This window comes from Melampsora larici-populina (genome assembly GCF_000204055.1).
Source record: "Melampsora larici-populina 98AG31 unplaced genomic scaffold MELLAscaffold_47, whole genome shotgun sequence".
Classification (NCBI taxonomy): Eukaryota; Fungi; Basidiomycota; class Pucciniomycetes; order Pucciniales; family Melampsoraceae; genus Melampsora; species Melampsora laricis-populina.
The window spans coordinates 555,834-575,745 of record NW_006768811.1 but is presented as its reverse complement, the minus strand read 5'-3'; the positions used below and the strand labels follow the sequence as shown (position 1 = coordinate 575,745).

The window sequence follows — 19,912 nt, the reverse complement described above, 5'->3', positions numbered from 1 at the left end:
GAACCATAGATGAAAGAATGGAATTATCATACCTTTTGAATGTGATTCTTCAATTGTGACAAAGGTTTTTCAAGGTTGAACTTATTGTTGTGATCATCAAGAACCTGTTTCCACACATTGGTCTTAAGGCCACCATCATTTCCTTTGCCAATTTCTACCTGATGTTTAAATTGGTCAATAAGATAAAGGGTGTGACTATGAATTGATGGGCCACCACCGGCAGATTTCCTTTGAGATCTTTCTTATCTTGAGCTTTCTTTGATTTGTCACCTTTGGATTTGATTGATTTGTCAACTTTGGGTTGAGATTTTGAGTTTGATTCTGACCAAGGTTTGAATTTCAATTTTGAAATCAATGGAACAATGGTGACTTCTTCATTGAGCCTGTCTTCAGAACAATCCATGCTGGGTGTTGATTGAGTTTAAGAAAGATGGTGACAATAGTGGAATGTGGTGGAAGATGATGATTGATGATAGAGACAAATCTGTATGGAAGGGTGAGGTGATCTGATTGTGTATGGTGAAATATGACTTCACCCAAGTTTGTTGATGGACAGGGACTTGTCCAAATTCAGGTCAAGTTTCTTGAAACGGGATGGTGAAAGAGATGTGAAAGAATCACAGAATGTGATATTATTATGATCACATTTGTGGAAAGCAATGAAAGAAGCATTTTTATAGGCATTCTGTGATTTCCAGAATGCTGGTAAATAATATATCAAACACATTCCACAGAATGGGATTTTTCAAATTACAGTATGCAATTTCTCACAAAAAAACACTTAAGTAAATGTGCCCTTAAAGTCAATTTGAAAAAGAGCTTATCACAAACTCCCTAAAAAGTTACCATGAAGTTTTGTAGACAACTTTAGTCAAGCTTTTGGTGTAAATCAATGGTATAAAGGGTTATGATCAAAAGGTCAACAATGGTCATTTTGATTTTTTTTTAGCTTTTTGGTTGAATTTCAAGAAAATCCAAAATCTCAATCAACTAGACTTCCTACACATACCATAATGATCAAAACTTCACTTCCATCTATCATCCAGCCAACTAAGCAAATCAAAACCTCGATCAAAACCTCAATACACTGTCTCTCTCTCTGTGACCTCCCTCCAAAGACCATTCTACTTTAAGATATCATTCAAAGTGTTCTAAATAACACCAAACCACCACTTCTCTCAACCAAACCAAACCAAACCTTTCCTTCCAAACTTTTCTTTCTCTACCTCTACCTCTTTCTCTTGTACTTTTTCTCTATCTCTCTCTTAGAGCGCGTTCACTTAAGCGATTTCTGAGCAGAAATCGCTTTTTGTGAACTATAGAAATTGCATTCTACAGAATGCGTTTGTTTTCTTAATTTGACGCATTCTATAAATCGTAGAATGCTTTAAAAAATCGATTTTTGTCCCAATTTTGAGAATTAGCTTTTAGCTGATTCTCATCATAGAACTCGCTTTCTATCTTTTCGATGAAAATGGACAAGTCCACGTCCACGGTACAAATATGAATAAAACCATACAAGTCTGTATGACACCATACGATTTGTTCCCTACAGTGTACAAAACCCTTTACCTCTTTGCCTTTCACTCTCTTTCACTCCTCCATCATCACCTTTCTAATCAATCGAAAACTCTTCAACATCAAAATGTCTAGCAACGACGAGAAGTCAGTCACCAGCAGTGAAGATGAATCAATCATCAAGCCATCAACATCAAAAAAACCCACAGTAAATCAAAAGATAAAATAAAATAAAATAAAAATCCATTCTACTGGAGTCCGTGTGTGCTTGATGTATGTATCACATCTCTAACACCAACCCTACTTAAACTTGGCATCCATAGTATGCCTGGTTTAAGTTTGTACGGGAGGGGCGCCGCCGGCGGCTCACCCGGTTTTGCGTGAGTGAGAAATCTCTTTCTCGCTCCCGGAAAACCCAGTGTCCAACATTGCCTGGGTGGGTGGGTGGTATTTGAAATGTAATATATATATTTCGAGATCAGAACGAGATGAGTTGTGTATCGAAGATATAGCAAGATACTGCTTGTGCGGGTGTCGTGGTGCGCTGAGAGAAATTGTCCAATTTCCTGTTCCCCTTGGAAACCTCTGCAGCGTGGTTGCACCCCTCTACAAGCATATCCTTATATCTCACTACACAACTCTGTTCCATGGAACTACACACCAAGTCGTGCCTTGGTTGGTGTTCACGATCAAAATCAGAAAACCGATCTAATGAAAAGAAGAAGCAAGATAAGAAGAAAGAAGAAGCTGATGAAATCTCTTCTGGCGCATGGACTCTACAAGACTCGCTTTACTTCATTTAAGAATACTCAAATCAAATTGCAATTGGTAAAGGAAATGACGGTGGAATCAAGTCGGACGCCTGGAAGATAGTGCGTGACAACTGTAACAGAAAATTTAAAACAAACCACAAATTAACTCGATTTAAAAATCACATTCAAAAGGTTTTTTTTCCTTCTGCTTCTTTCTTCTTTCTTCTTTCTGTCTTCTTACTTCTTCTTCACATGATTTCGATTTGACTGTGTTCTGTACAATCTCAAACCAGCTCAAGACAACATGCAAGGCTTTTGACAAGATCAAAGACCAGTCAGGTGCTCCAGGGACCAATGACACCACTGGAACAGTAAAGGCTACTAAAGACTGGTGGGATGAATGGATCAAGAAGGTAAATCATCTCTTTTATTAGCTTTTGTTGTTTCTTACTTTCAATTTTATTTACTTACTTTTGAACTTAAGTCCGGAAACACTGATGCAATTCCTATCAAGAACACCGGGTTTCCACAGTATCAAGCAGTAGCCTCGATTATGCCTGAAAAACACTTACAAGCCAATGGAGATGAAGGTTTTGGGACACAGAGCAAGAAACAAAAAGCAGCACCTACCCCTCCACCCGATGATGCAGGTCATGAAACAAACAACGAAGGTACGTCTACTTATTTCAATTATTATTATCACATCAAATCAATGATCGCATCTACCTCATCCTTCATCAGCTCCTTCATCAGCTCACAAGTCTAGTGAAAAGGATTCTCAAGGCTATAAACAGTCCGATTCAAATTCCGAATCTGAGGATCAACTTCCACCTCCTTTAAAAAGGCAGAAGGGGAAGGTAAGTGGTATCATTATGTATCCAGTTTATTGCTTATCATACTGACTTGTCTTCATCTAGGGTACTCGAGCAAGGCCTGCTAAGAAGCCTGTCAAAGATGAAGATGAAGAAACCCCCAAGCTGAGGTTTGTACGAAGTAAGCGAAGCCCAATTAACCCGGGAGGTTCAGCATCGGTCCAATCACGCACAACGGGTCCCAAACTTGTAGCCAGCTCGATGGATTGAGCTATCAAGTTGGCAGAGGCAAATGAAAGCGATAAGCTTATCATAGCAAAGATGAAACTAGAGCAACATCCCAAACAAGAAGAAGCCATGAAGATATTCAATGAAGAATCTGCAACCGAGCTCAAGCCTTGTCACATTAACAAAGTCGCTAGCAAACTCAAAGATGATGATACAGCTTTCTTTTTCTTTCACATGCATCAGGATCACCACTGGAACTGGTTGAAAGAAGAGGTGGGGGTTTTAGAAGACTATGAATAAGAATCAACTGATGTATCTATAGGTTAAATAATTAATTGATCAATGTATCCTTTGTTCAAATCGTTTTTCATATTGTTTCTATTGATCTGTTTTTAGTCATTACCTATATTTTTAGACAAAACAAAACATACATTATAGTTGCAAATGGTACATGAGTAATGCAGATAATGATAATGTATTACACTTTTGAATGGTACAACAGTAAACGAAAATATCAGGTTTTAAACATATGAATGAGAACAAGCAGTTTAAACACGTCGACGAGCCACAGGTGCTTTAATATAGTCGTCAAACATCCATTGAGCAAGTGATTCTCGCTGCTCATTGGCTCTATTACATTGTTGAAGGGTAGGTTCAGTCCAATCTGGCTCATCATCATGTGCGAGCCTTGATTCTAATATTTCTTTGATGGTGTATTCTTTGTAAAAGTCATCTTCTCCTGACTCGATTTTGATTAAATTATGTAATATACAACAAGCAACCACTATCTTCACTTGAGTCTTGTAAGAATAAGACGGCATCATGGCAAGTATTGGAAATCTCATCTTTGAGACGCCAAAGATCCTTTTTATGATGATTCGAAGAGCAGAATGCCCATGGTTATAGAGTTCTTTAGGGGTCTGTGGCGTCAATCCAGAGTTCTTCCACTCCTTTAGATGGTATCGTACCAATCGAAAGGGTGTAAGAAACCCCGGAACATTTGCATACCCAGCATCAGCTACATAGAAGCGATCTGGAGGTAAGGAAACAAATCAGCAAGTTCATCAAATGGATTTAATTGTAAGAAAACAAATCTACCTTCTGGTACAATGAATCGCTCTTCCTCGAGTGCTCAATGTAGCACTCGAGCATCAGCGTAAGAGCCTTCCAACCCCGCGTAGACAAAGGTAAAGAGCATGTTGAAGGAGCAGCCTGCCAATACATTTTGGCTTAAGTCTCCTTTGCGGTTTCGATGTGCCGGTTGACGATCCGGAGGTACAATGCATGGGATGTGGGTGCCATCAATGGCACCCACACATTTCTCGAAGTAAGGGAACAGCCGAGGGTTGTTTCGAATTTGTTTTGGACATATCTCGTTGGAGGTGGGTTGAACAATATAAATAGATTGTAAAGAAACAATCGCATTCAAGACCTCCTGGAAGTATTTGCTGATCGTAGCTCCGGAGCGTTGGAATCGTTCTCCAGCGGTTCGATTGGTTCCAGAGTTGCCGACGATATATATAAGAAAATCATGGCACGTTCTTCGGCCGTCACACTTCGCTTGCGGTAGATGATGAGTTTGTATTCAAGGGCTTTCATCAAGCCCTTGAAAGCCAGCTTATCCATCCGACAAATCTCTCGAAACCGTACATCACTCCCCTCAAGAACTTCTTTCGTATATTGATTTCCGCGGAGTTTTGAAGTTCGACAGGGTATCTTCTCGGTCTTTAATGAGGCAAGAAAGTCCTTTCCAGCTTGAAGGACAAATTTGAGGAGGTCAAATGGGTTTCGAGAAGAGGCTGAGGACCTCGTGGAAGTGGAGGAATCAGACATGATGGTTGTTGGTTGTTTGTACCACCAACCATGTTTGATGTGCTTAATGACCATCAAAACGAACACCGTTTACCGTCTTCTTTTGCTCTTTCTGTCATGGAAACAAGATTTCATTTTTTTTTCACAAAAATCACTTTTCTACATGTAGAAAAGTGGTCACCTAGAAATCGCGTTCTAGGAAACCAGGCTAAGTGAACGCGCTCTTACTCTTTCTCTCTATCTCTCTCTTACTTCTTACTCTTTCTCTTTGAACAAAAAAGAAAATCATCATCATCAAGAAAAAAAAGTCAACAAAAAAAAAATCAAGTCTCATATTAAATGATAAAAATAACCAAAAATCAAAGATAACCAAACCAAATCATCAAATCAAAAACCAAAATCAAAAATCAGGAAATCAAAAATCAGGAAATCAAAAATCAGAAAGAAAAATCAGAAAAGAAAAAAATCTAAAAAGAGCAAAAAACAAAAAAGAGTTTGTATAGCGAGTGAATTAAACCAAAACCAAAAAAACATACATACAAAAAAAACATATTTTTTTTCTTCATCTTCATTAATACTAACAAAAAAACACAAAGAAAAGAAAAAGAAAAAATCAAAAAAGTAGAAAAGTAGAAAAGAAAAAGAAGAACCGATTTTCTTATTCTCGTGTATGTATGTAAAGAAGATGTTAAAGAAAAAAAATGAGAAAAAGTGAATCAAAGAAGTGCATAGCTATATAACAAAAGAACAAAAAAAGAGATCATGAAAAAAATGAAAAAAAGAAACGATGACAGAAAAAAAAAACAAAGACTTGATGAATCAATTTCCCAGATGTAAACGAAGAAAAAAAAAATCAAAAAAAAAAACTACTACTACTACTACTACTACTACTGAAGGGTGAACAGTTTAAACCTCACCCCCCACACATGTTCTTCTCATTCTGATTCCATCCATCCATAATATCTAACCCAAAAAAAGAAACCGTCCATGATCATCCAAAAATCATCCTCATTTCATTCTTCATACTCCAATCGCACCCCCACCACCACCACCACCTAACTCAGCTTTTTCCAAGATTTGTAAATACCTAAGAAATCCCAAAAGAAAAAACAATCAGTAAACCCTCAACTTCAAAATCCACTCCAAACATCAATCTCAAACTCACAAATACTTAAAACTCCACAACGATCCTTTCAATCGTTTAATATCCACAGCATAAAGCCCATTCAAACCTCGCAACTTAGTAATCTCCACAGCTTTTTTTACACGAAAAAAAACACATCAATCAAAAGAATTCCTCAAACAAACAAGGGACTACTACTTACTAAATCTAACATCATCACCACTATCTACTGATGGATCATCAGAATAAGCCGGTAAAGGTTGAAGTTCATTCGATCCATTCCCACTACCCACACTTCCAATCTGATCAATAATTCCCGAAACAGACATTCCCGAAGCTTTCCTATTAAAGATTGACTTAAACCCACCACCCCCACTACTACCACCACCATTAGGACCATGTAAAGGAGGTACACCAATAGAAGATGAACCCGAAGTAGTCCCACCACTCTGTTGTTGTTGTTGTTGTTGTTGTAAAGCTTCAAAAACACCTAATCCAAGACTAGCGACTACCTTTTTCTTGGATCTTCTCATCGCTTTTAATTTCATCGAATTCTCTTCTGTCACTTCGATTCCTAATTCCCATAAGATCTTCTTTAATTGAAACATAATCAAAGGTGGTGAGATGGATGAAATCGCATTCTGATCAATCGCTCCATGATGTAATTTTAATTTCGAATCATTAAACGGTGTAGTTTGTGGTGGCACATTCACTGATGTAGATCTTGTTGTATTGTTCTGAACCTATGAATATCAAATGGAAAAACCCAATCATTAGTTCTCAAACCGTTCCAGAGAAATGGCAAAGAAATTACATACCAAAACCGCAGATTCATCTCCAGTAGTTTGAACATCTCTAGTACTCAAACTACTATTACTAGCCACCGGTTTAGTAGTATTCTTGGAAGAAGTGTTGATTTGATTCACATTACCAGAATTACCTACCACCGATTCTCCATTCTTCCTACGTTCATCAAAATCCGTCATAAACGGAGTCGGAGGAATCACACTTTCTTCATAATTAGTTGGATTAGAATTCATCACCGTCGTATTAGTACTCGTCGTACTAGTATTCAAACTCTTGAACCTAAACCAATCCATCACCCTCTTAGCCTTAGATGAACTAGAACTGAGATGAGAAGTGCTATTGCCTGCAGCCGTATGTTGACTCCAGTTAGGTGATCCCGATAAACCTCTCTCATCAACTACTACAGTCTCTTCACCAAGGATTTGAGTAGATGGACTGATCGGAGTTTGTGGTTGAGGATTGATCAAAACAGGACTCGAAATCACTAATTGACCATGTGTGCCATCTTTCTTCGAACTTCCTGCTAATGTCATCCTTCGATTATGTCGAGTACTTTCAGATGAACCAGGTACCATAGTACTACCACGTCGAGGTCTCCTTGATGGATCATTGGATGCATTCGATGATGTAGGACTGGTAACCGTTCCAGGCGAAGGAGGTACAACCTTGGCTGATTTCCTATTGGCTCGATTAGCCGAACTTGTTCCTGGAATCTTCCCACTCAATGGTTCAACTACCATACTGAGAGCCTTTCGTCTAGTATTCTTAGATGCATTAGCTACAGCACTATAGCCAGTAGGCTTCTTCAATGCACTGGGAGGTGGTTGTGGAGGTAACGGTGGGATCGCACTGTTGCCATTACCTTGTTGGCTCGAACCAAGTAAACGTGATAAGAATCGATCGGTCGACATTCCTTTTCGATGTCGACTGTCCTTCTTCGATGCAGCTGATTCTGCCGCAATGATACCTTCCACATTGGTGTGAGTTGGCTTTCCAGCAGGCCTAAGAAAAAGAGAGAGTCAGTCAGTTTGTATCAACTGAATAAAGCGCGAGAAAACCCGACACTTACGCTTGATTTGATTGTCCTCCAATCATAGTTATGGTCTTTGATCCAATGGGTGGTGAAGGGAAAGGTAAATGAGCCGATTTTTGAGCTTCATTTTCTTTTCCAGCAAGTGGTTGAGTAACATTGATAACCGGATTAGCACTAGTGTTAGATGACCTAGTCGTTCGATTAGGTGGAGGTGTACTCTCTTGTACCACATCACGAGCCTCTCGAGCAATAGGTGTGTCTTCGTTTGTTGGACGAGATGGACGGTGAGTCGTCTTGGGTGTTTGAAGAGCTTCATCCTCTCTCGTTTCTACCATACCATCTTCTCCAACTCGTTCAACTGCTTTACCCTTTGCTCGAGAATCTGGACTAGGTGTTGCGCTATATTCGACTTGAACAGTGTATCGTTGTTGGTTTGAGCCAGGTGTAACACCAGCTGCATTAACTTTACGTTTCTTACTCGCGTCCTTGGTTCCTGAAGCGATTTCCTCGCCATCATTAACCAGTTCGACAGGCTTCTTGTGATCAGCCCCATGAGCATTATGAACATCTTCCATACCGGCCAGAACTTCATTCTCTTTGTTTTGACGAGTCGTACTAGTTGGAATGACCATGGCTGATTGAGCTTGAGCTCTTCTGGTCTTCGATGTCGGTGCTGTAGGTTGAGGAGTAGGTTGCAAGTGAGTGACAGTCGAAGTTGAGCCTGACGTAGTAGATTGTTGACGTTGCTGTTGATAAGCACTCGGAGATTGAACAAACTCGCTCTCTGCCACACTAGACGTCGTAGGAACCACCATGGCACTCTGATGAGCACGTGCTCGACCCGAAATACCAGAAGGATGAGCTGCACTTTGACTACGACCCATCGAATCACCTGATGTCGCTCCACTTCCACCCCGACCATTGTTAGCGGCCATAGCCTGTCTCTGAGCCTGTAATGCCATCCGTTTCTGTTGTTCATTATCTTCTGAAATCAATTCGAGTTCTTCAATTGAGCGATCAAAGAGATGAGCGTATTTAGCTAGCCATGGATGAGAAGTGACTTCCGAAAGCGCACAGCGCTTCAAAGGATCAGGTACGAGCATTCTCAAGAGTAAATCTTTGGGTTGATCAGTGATCCATTCAGGAAAGCTGAGCGGGGTGTTGATGATATACTTGTAAAGTAAATTGATGTTATCGCCGTCTGGGTTGGAAGGATCGTCATCGAAAGGAAGATAACCGGCCAACATAGCATATAGAATCACACCACAAGACCAAACATCCACTTGACTACCAACGTATCGACCGTCTTGTACGACCAGTTCAGGAGCCGCATAACAAGGTGAACCACAAGAAGTGGCCATCAAATCATTCGATCGATCCTCAAACCGATTAGCAAACCCAAAATCCGTGATGATAATGTTCCGATTCCTATCTAAAAGTAAATTCTCAAGTTTTAAATCCCTATGAACGATTTTCTTAGCATGAAGATAAGTGACACCCGAAATAAGTTGAGCAAATAATTTGGACGCGTCTTTTTCTTTTAAATAACGATGAGCCAAGATATGATCAAAGAGTTCACCACCTAAAGAAACCAAAACGCCCCGAAAAAAAAGAAAATCAGTAAGAAAGAAGACGGATTGAAAATAGAGAAAAGAATCAAACCAGAAGCATATTCCAATACGATTCCAATATATTTTTCAGTTTCAATCACATCATATAATCGAACGATATTAGGATGTTTGACCAATTTCAAAACATCGATTTCTCTAGCAACCTTGATCATTCTAGCTTGAGTATCTACATTTCCACGTTTGATAAGTTTGATGGCTACTTCTTCACCCCATCTGTCTGGTGAGGAATGAACACCTAATTTAACTTTTCCAAATTCACCTTCACCCTATTCCAAGAGAAGAGCAAAAAGAAAAAAGATGTTAGATGAAGGTGATGAGGATTGATGGAGAAAGGATGAGACCGACGAGTGTTTGAAGTAAGAGATAAGGACCGAAATAGATTCTTTGACGTGGCATTGGATGAGAAGGTCCGACCATACTGAGTGAGTTGGATTGAGATGAGTTTTCATCTGTTGAAGTGTTTGGTAAAGTGTTTGAAGTTTGAATTTGATGAGATGCTCGATTACGATTCGAAGGTGTAGCAGGAACTGGCATGTTGGGTGGTAGATGATTTCGAGATTGCTAAGGTTTGATTTGGAAGACGGAAAGAAAAAGGGAAGAAGTGAAATCGAATGAGATTTGAGATTGAGATTGAAGAAAAGAATGAAGAAAGAATGAATGATTTGAAGTTTGAATTGAATTGAAATTGAAGAAATCAATTGGATTTGAATTTTTATGTTTTGATGGATGAGTTTTGGTTTTCAGTTCGGGTGGGAATCATCGATTCATGGTCCAACAACATTCAAAATCCAAACATGACACAATTTTGACACATCATTTGTTTTTAGTACACACACAACGCACATGCACACGCACACGCACACGCAGAGAATGAAAGAGAGAGACAGATTAAGATGAAAGATAGATGATTGTAGGATGTAGATAGATTGGATATAAGTGGTTGTTTTTTAGTAAGAGATAGATGATAGAAAGTGAAATGAAGCAATGGTTAAAGAAGTAGGAGGAGATCCAGTTTTAGTCAGTGAAGATGCTGATGAAGAAAGACAATGAAAGATTAGATTTGACTTACAGTTTGATGATTAGGATTGTTAGAAGAGACAGGTGTGATGGCAGTGGTGACAGGTCTAGGACGAGTTGAGTTAGATTGATGATGATGATGTTGTTGTTGTTGTTGAGATTGAGATGAATGATGATTCTTTTTAGATGGATTGTAAGGTGGAATGGTAAGTTCAGATTTGATTGGGTTTTGATGAGTTTTAGGTAATGAGTTTGAGTGTTGATGATGATGATGATGATTTGAAGATGATTGAGTTGATTCTTGATGGTGGTCTTGTTGTTGTTGTTGTTGTTGTTGTTGTTCTGAGTTCATCTTGATTGAGATTTAAACTCGATTGATTGAATTTGAAGAAGAGATGATTTGATTGAATTTGAGAGAGAGAGAGAACTTTAAAGATGAATAATCAAAAATCAAAAAAAAAAAAAAAACAATAACAGCAAACTAGACCGAGTAAAGAGACAGAGAAAAACACACAGACACACACACACAGAGATAGAGAGAGAAAAAGAAAGAAAGAAAGAGAAAGAGAAAAGTAAGTGAAAGCGTTGGTCTAAGTGTAAAATGAAAAACTGGTTAAATTCAAATCAACCAAAAATACTGTGAAAAAAAAATCAAGTTTGAGTCTTGAGTGGTGGTGTATTGGTTAAATTGAGTTTAGAAGAAAAAAAAAGTAAAGTGTAGTGAAATTTAATTGGAAAAGTTTAAAGACAGAGTGTAAACAAAATCATCAAATTTTCAAATTGATCTTCAATAATCTTTCATTTAGAAAAAAAAAAACACTCAAGTTGAAGTAGTACCCTTAACACACACATGCACACCAACAATTCTACTGAGACAGAGAGACAAGATGATGAACGACGAGGGTTCTAAGAATCAATCAATCAACCAAGCTTGGTTTGAATTCTTATGACGAAAACGAAAATGAAAATGAAAAACAAATTGCAATCACTGATTGATCACACAATTCATCGAATCTTCCAAAGAACTCAGTCCGAGCTTTCTCAAAATCATAAAGTAAATCAAGACTAGAAAACCATCTTACATAACTCAGACTCTTTAAAACCCAAGCACGCTGAAACCTTTTACAAAGCCTCCTTCGAACACTTGTACCCTTCCATCTAGTAAATTCATCTTCATTCAAACCTTTAACTTTCTTCAGTCAAACCATTCAGCTCATCACTTTTGACTTTCGATAAAACTCAGCAACCTACATCATAGTTTGATCCAAGAACTCATTAAGTATGTATTTATGATTCATCAAACAAACAAATCGGAATGAGATCTGTAAATCAAGTCTCGCAAATCTCGAATTCGGATCTTATCAATCGGCTAAATACTCAAGTCCCAAGAATACGCCTGAGGAGGTGTGTACCGGGACCGAGAATATCGACCTTTTTGTTGGAGAGGTTTTCGGCAGCGAAACTGCACTTCGATAGCTCCTACAGTGGTGCAAAATGTGCATGAGAATGATGGCTTTCATTTAAGCTACCTCTAAGCCTCATAGCACCCAGACTTCGCGAGATGTTTGAATGTAACAGCCAAAAACAGGCGTAAGATCGGACGTCCCCAAAAAAATGTGCCGAGCCATTTGACGCCGAATTGGGTGAAGTGAAGGGCCTTGAAGCAGGCTCGTTCAATGGCCCTAGCCCATGTGCATCTGTTGAAGTGCTCGGCAACTTGAGACAAGAAGTGATGTGTGGTGTAGAGCCCATGAACTGAAAACAAATTTTGGTGCATATTTCCTAGTCCTGCTATTCCACTCATGAAGTAGTCTTCTTGACAAGTTTTTAGTTTTTTTCAATGTACATATGTAGATACAAAATTATCATAAAGTTGAAGAAAAAGTTTTACAAATAATCAAGAGTGTATGACTCAAAGATGATCATAAAGTATGAGAACTCAAAAAAAAACATCAGAATCAAAACTTGTTCTAGTCTAGACAAAAATAAACCAAGACTTTGAGGATGTGAAATGCAAAATCAAGAAATAGAGAAGTTCACAGACTCATCATACCACTCATAAGTTCATCAAGTTGATAACTCAAGTTTGATGCTTAAACATTTCCAAGTTTTTGAAATCTTCAGCTATGGCTCATATGATCCAAAGATTCCAAATGTGTATTTGCAAAATGATTCTTTCTTCATCATACCCAACATTTTGAAAATTCTGAATTCATTCATGTCTTTCACAAAGATCTTGAGCTGTGTTCAAGAAGGTTCACTTAAAAGGCTTGCTCAGATCTGTTTCATTGAGTCTGTGATATTTTCTATGGAGACATTGAAGTCTTGGGTCAAGATGTCCTGGTTTCATACTGGTTAGGGGTTACTACAGTTACAGTATGACCCATACCTTTTTATGAAACCCAAAAGATATGGGTTTGCATAGAGTATGGGCTTTTGCCTTAATCCATACCAATGGCTTCATGAGTTTAATAGAATTTTTTGAAAGGTGAGATAGAATTGTGGAGCAATTTCATTTTCATATTGAAGAGAACTTGATAAAGAATGACCAAAGTGTGAAGTGAACCAGTGGTTTGGAGTCTTCTGCACCCAATTCCTCAAGGATCTCACACACACTTTACTCCTTCAGGATATCTGTGTCTAATGTGATTTTTGACAACATCTGCAGACTTGAGTAAATCAGAGTACATTGGCTGTGTAGTTACCTCAACTATGGGGTTGCTCTGCAACAGGTATATCTGTGTTGTGGTTGTATTCCTCTGGATTCCAGATCATAAGGCCACTTGTATGCTCATTGGCGGGGTTTAAGAGTTTGGAATGACCAGTTTCCAATGATACTAGATCTTGGAGGTGTAGAAATCATGTTTATTGATAGAAAAGTTGAATTGGGTGATGATGTGTTGATTGTGTGGGATTGATGAAAGGTCAATTTTGAAAAATAAAAGTAACACTCCACCAACCCAAGAGTTTCCCTGTTCTTTTTAACGGTAACATTGTTTAAATTGGGTGCAATAAGCATGGGATGTGAGTTGGGCAATCAGGTTAGGGTTAGGTTTTAAAGGTGTACTGCATCTGTTGAGCTGTTGGAAGTGTGCTTGTATGATTAATCACTTGCAGTCTGGAGGAGCTGTATTGTAGAGACATGTATCCACCACAGTGACAACATTGGCAACACAAGCGTCTGTAGCCTAGTGGTAAAAGGCAGAACTCTAGTATGTGTCTCAGTTAGCACTGACACTGCGGGAAAAACACTGACGCCTGCCGGGCTCGCGCCAACGTGACTTGAGCCGCGGGTTGGCCCCGTTTTGAAGCCAACCAAATTTCAAACCCTGGCTTGACGAAAGCCATGGGTTCATTGAAGTCAGCCTTGACGTCCGCCATTTTTCAGCCTGAAGCCATCAAAACACTTCTAGATTTTCTTTGACTCCCCTCTTAAACGTCGCTTCCCATGCCACTCACCAAATTAGTTGTTTGCAAGTGCTCTCATTGCATTACCAATACTTACACCAATGATGATTCGCAAACTCAAAATAGAATGTATGTGACACACCGCACTTGACAAAAACACCAAGCCACCGATTTTGAGGAAGCACGAGCTTCTTTGTCAGCAGCAGTCACTGAACTCAACCTGAACAAAGACGAACAGAATGTAGATGATACCGACGAGGATATCAAGAGCACACCTGACATTAGTGACAGCAAGAGTCAAGCTAGTGACCCGGAGGGTGTGGTTGAAGGTAAGTATTTGATGTTTTAAACCTTTGGAGCCGTCACTGATGCGTTTATTTAAGGTTAAGCATCTGTATTCTTGGTCTGGCTTCACTTGCAGTGTAAACTTAGTCAAGAAAACTGTCGAACAGCACGGGACTTTTTGGTCCAAATTGTCGAGTACGCTCAACTCCTAACTGCAACCAATGTCTCAAATTAATCCCTAAGGACATCAGGACCTTGATGAATCAACTCAATATCATTCTGGAACTTACAAAACAAATATGTTGCCAAAAGTGTTATACAATGTATTCCCCTCGCAATGCTCCAATGTACTGCACCTACAAAGCAAGTATTGCATCGGCTGCTTGTGGTGAAACACTCTTCAAAGCAGGGAACAACTTTTGACCAATCAAAGATAGAGGATTGTATCAAAAGAAGCCTTATTGCATCTGTCCAAAGAATCTTGTTAACCCTGACATTCCGAAGTGTGTGTATGTTACTCAATCAGTTTTATTGTGGCTTAATTGGTTTCTCAACCAATCTGATACTGAAGCCAGTATCGATGAGTGGGCAAGTGAGATCAGGAACACCAACACTCGCGACATGTTTGATCTTCAACAATCACCCGTGTGGAAAACTTTAGCTCATAATAGAAACCCTACTGACACCACGGGAATCAATTGAAATTGTTTGATGCGGATTGATTAATCTACGCAGCTTAGAGCAAGGGATTCAACCTGGACAGAACAGGTGATTTATGAGCTCTAAGTGAACTCGACAGTAGTAAGAAAGAGCGGAGAGGATCACGCCTTACCTGGACAGAACAGGTGATTTATGAGCTCTAAGTGAACTTGACAGTAGTAAGAAAGAGCGGAGAGGATCACGCCTTACCTGCAGTAGTGCAGGGAAAAGAAAGAAAAGAGAATCTGAGTTTTCTCGTTCCTAACGGTCATTGATTTCAAGCAAACAAAATATAAAGAGAAAAGTAGAAAGCTAATATTTACCTGGACAGAACAGGTGATTTATGAGCTCTAAGTGAACTCGACAGTAGTAATTCAACAGTTTGGAAACGAAACACATGAAAAACTCTGACAACTATTGGGACATGACCAAAAAGGAAAGGATTGAATGAGGACTAAGAAACGTGACAACTAGAGTTCCCAAAAGAGGAATGTAAGAATCATTAGTACTTCAACCGTAAGCCCCCTTTCTCTCAATCTGTCCTGATACCGATTCTTCTGACCCTTTGAGTAATTTCAACACAATCAAACAAAACACTTAACCAACACCCTTCTAACACTTCTTGAGCACTACTTGTTTTCCACATCTTGAAAGAGCACACCATGATATCGTGATGGACTTGACACTTACTTCCATTATACCATAACATCAATAGGTGTGAAACCCGATTGAGGAAAGTTGCGGTGACCGGGTCCGCAATTTTCCCCAATTGAGAATTGCGTTCGCAATTCGTTTGCAATTTGTTCGCTGTGCGCCCTCGAGACCGCACAAGTACAGGAATGATATCCAAATGTGGGCAGTGCTGATTTACCTGTCTTGAGACAATGTGTCAGCGGATGTATCAAGTCGCACTTAATTTGTTTTCGGAGGACACGGTTTGGTCAAGGATGATCTCAATCAGTTCGGTCAACTGTATCCCGCCAGTTGACAAACTATTGATTCACAAGTTCTTTTCTGTTTTCTATGTTATACTTGTGCTCGCCGCTTTTGCAGGTTGTGCTTTTGTAAAAGCGTTAGGGTCTTCCTACATTGCGTGGCGGCGGTTGTTTCATATTCAATCCCATCTGATCAAAAGTCATGCATCTTGTGTGGAATCTAGAAGACAACTTACTTTGAGTCACAAAAGACCATCTATAACAATCTATTGAGAAGCCTTTGTGATACCATCACTTTGTCTGATGCTGAGTAACTGGGTGAACAAATATGACAGCAACATGAGTTTGGAGCCTGAGGGCATCAATTTGGATGTAATGCTATAGCATGATCTGAAGGCAGAACAGTCAATCATGAGATCTTTGAAGCAAAAATGACCATAATTCGTGGTTTTGGCTTGGATGTTTCTTTGAGTATAACCAGCTTTTCGATCTGTTATCACATCTCTTGACACCCTGCTCTGTTGCCACATCACTTAAATGGCATTGGTGATAATGTGAACGTTTGTCTGCTACATTTTGTAGTATAACGGTCCGTAGTATAATAGGCGCAATAGTGAGCTTGACCTTTTTGGACACATTTATCAAGGAGCGTATGTAGACCGGTCGCAGATCCACACGTACACTCCTCAAGCTGAATGAATCGAATACATTGCCGGCTTCTGGATATGTATGGTTGTATCCTGTACATATGCGGTTTTGAGGATGGCTAGCGAACAAATTGCGAACGAATTGCGAACGCAATTTGCGATTGGGGAAAGTTGCAGACCCTGTCACCGCAAATTTCCTCAATCGCGTTTCACACCTATTCATTCCCGCGGTGTGATTTGAACACTCTTGATCTGGTCGTGAATCTCTATGTCGACTGGTTCAACCCGCGTGGAAACAAGATCACTGGAAAGAAGGAATCCCTTGGTGTCATGGCTCTGAACTGTCCAAGCTTGCCACCATCAACTCAAAACTTGATTGCCAACCCCTGTATTGCCGGAAGAGTGGTAATTATTTATAAATTATTTATATTTATATTTATATTTATATTTATACTTATACATATATTTATACTTTTATTTATACTTATATTTATACTTATACTTATATTTATACTTATATTTATACTTGTATTTATACTTATATTTATACTTTTAGGCCGGGAATGTTTGACCTACAAATATTAGTAGATAAGAATCAGCACTTACTAGAATTATCGAAGGTGTGGAAGTATAAGTAATCCGAGATATAGATAATTCGAATTCGAATTCTTAGCTATAAACAATTTATTATTATACCTTTATCACCCCTGATTTTACGAGTGTCTAAGACAGACAGATTTTAAGCAACTGGTAGCTTATTCTTCAATTAATCATATAGGAATTGTATGTCTAGGTCTCTATAGTAATACTCTAACAGGTATAGAGGGAGGAATTCTACTATCCAATTCCCCAAAGGAAGACTCGTTTGTGTTAGACTCCTCACTCTCATCGGTGATATTGTTGCCGTTCACGAGTGTGCAGGCTACGCATCACACTCAGCCAATCAGTTCTGCTTGTGGGGCCATTGAACCCGGCAAGAAAGAGCGGGTCTTCTCCTTGGTAACAAATGGACTAAGGAAGAAGTGTTGAAACAGGCAGAAGCCTGGAACAGAGCAAGGACGCTGGATGCCAAAGGCAAACTGTTGAAGGAGTATGGTATACGACACTCTTGTCTCAATTCATTGAATTATCAACATCCAGTTAATGATGTACCCATTGGTATCATGCATAACTGGTTGGAGGGGGTCCTCCAACACCACGTCCGGCATTGATGGGGCTTCAAAGGGAAGGATAAGAAATATCGGGGTAAAACTGAATGGATCAAAGAAGATATGGACAATGATGGTACTGAAGATGATGATGAAGTGGTCATGGAGGACTGGGCCAAAGATTTTGATCTCAAGGAAGGGACAGACTCAAGTCTTTTTTCAGAATGCGAGTTAATCGATATACGACGGCTTCTGAAAAACGTGATATTGCCATCTGGCGTGAAGCCAATCCCAAAGAACCTTGGCAACGTTTCCCACAGTAAGTTGAAAGAGAGTCAGGGGAAGTCACTCTTCCTGTATGTTATCCCGCTGGTCCTCTTGGAGCTTCTAGTGCTTGATGTAGAAGATTTTCCTGCAACTTCGAATCGCCATACAATTGTCCGTAATACCACCAGCTTAGTTTGATGCACACAATTCCTCTTTGCAAAGAAAGTCTCTCAAGATAACATTGATGATTTCCGCAAAATGTATGTGATTTATGGAGCAACTTTGGCAATGTTTTGCAACAATATCAACAGCCTTCCAAACCACCACTATGCATTGCACATACCAGACATGATGAAGTACTGGGGACCGTTGATGGAAGTTTCAGAGTTTTCTGGCAAGCGTATCAATGGGTTGTTACAAAAATTCAAAACCAATCATTTGCTGTGTAAGTGACTGTTCTACAAATTCAAATATACTACCACAAGATGTTTACTAACCCTGTGTTGACATATTAGCTCAGATTGATGGGAACATGATGCTCAAGTTATGCGCTCTTCAAAATTTCACAAAAGACTACTTGGTACCTATTCTAGAAAAAGAAGAACCTGCGTTGGACACATCAGCCATTCACATTTCCAACGATGTGTACATACAACTCTTTGCCCAAATGAAGCTTCAGTATCCCAAATTGCAACACTACAACAACTACCCACACCCTTCGGCTTCAAAGATCTTCCAGCCTTTTGCAACACCGATTTCTAGGTTATTGATTGATAAAAAGACGCACACATTTGGCATTTACCCAAAAAAACCTAACAACTGCATGTGCTATAAGAAGGAAGGTGGGAGGAAGCAATTTGCTATGATTGAGCAGGTCTATCGGTTTGAGAACGGGGTGGGTGGTGTTCAAGAGGCTGCACTTGTTGAGCCAATTACTGACGTTTTTAATATGAGGCTGAATTGTCCATCTCAATACTTCAGGTATTACGTGCACTTAATGGGATGTGTGATAGGCACGTTGCAACCAGAATCAACTCTGATCCTGGAAGCAAGGGATATAGTTGCAGTTGCAGCTAATTGTCTCCTGCTCGCTCATACTTTTGGTTTACCTGAAGGTGGTATAATGATGAAGGATTCAACACTAACCTTTGCAGTTGCTGTTCCACTTCCAATCTATACTTTGTTCCTTCTCTCTCCTGACACTCTTTCTCTTATGTTGTCTCTTATAATTATTCCTTGTGATACATTTTCTTTCTCTTATTGTCTTATTGTGTAGTCCGAGAAATGCAACAAAAATGTTCAAACAAAAAAAATCTCTCTGCTCCCCCGGGCAATAATGCTCATTGTATCATGTGTGCTCACAGTTTTACTTCAAGAAACTTCATTGAAAACAAGACAAATCATACTCAATAGGAAAAAATTTTGTAGCTTTTGTAGAAACATTTTACGATTGAAAGGAACATTTAACTGTATATGGAACTATTTTATTTTTATTTTTCTGGACAGATTTTACAATTGAGATGAACAAAGGGATAATGAAACAATTTTTTTGGTTTTATTTCTTTTATTTAATTAACACATTTGAGTAGAGACGGACAATGGAAAACACTCATCAAGGCAAGGCAAAAGCACACACATACTATGCAGCGAGAAATAAGTCTAGTCTTGCATTGGCTGATCCCCAATTGTATCAAAAGGGGCATCTTCCTCATCTTTGTTGTCTTCATCTATGAAGCCGTTGCTTCCCCAATCACTGTCTTTGCTGTCTTTGTCATAAAGTTGACCATAGT

The 19,912-nt window shown here is 39.2% G+C and overlaps 2 protein-coding genes across 2 annotated transcripts; one reads left to right on the top strand and one right to left on the bottom strand.

The window, feature by feature from the left end:
- Positions 1-6,142: 6,142 nt before the first annotated feature.
- MELLADRAFT_110792 (phosphotransferase) lies at positions 6,143-11,085 on the bottom strand (the record flags this gene model as incomplete). The annotated part of the gene is made up of 9 exons (XM_007414962.1): positions 6,143-6,209; positions 6,288-6,378; positions 6,448-6,988; positions 7,064-8,054; positions 8,122-9,464; positions 9,582-9,667; positions 9,748-9,982; positions 10,062-10,277; positions 10,786-11,085. 9 exons carry the CDS (start codon positions 11,083-11,085, stop codon positions 6,143-6,145), a joined length of 3,870 nt encoding a protein of 1,289 aa, XP_007415024.1.
- A 5,952-nt stretch (positions 11,086-17,037) lies between these two features.
- MELLADRAFT_91946 (uncharacterized protein) lies at positions 17,038-17,736 on the top strand (the record flags this gene model as incomplete). The annotated part of the gene is made up of 2 exons (XM_007415008.1): positions 17,038-17,112; positions 17,428-17,736. 2 exons carry the CDS (start codon positions 17,038-17,040, stop codon positions 17,734-17,736), a joined length of 384 nt encoding a protein of 127 aa, XP_007415070.1.
- Positions 17,737-19,912: the final 2,176 nt, after the last annotated feature.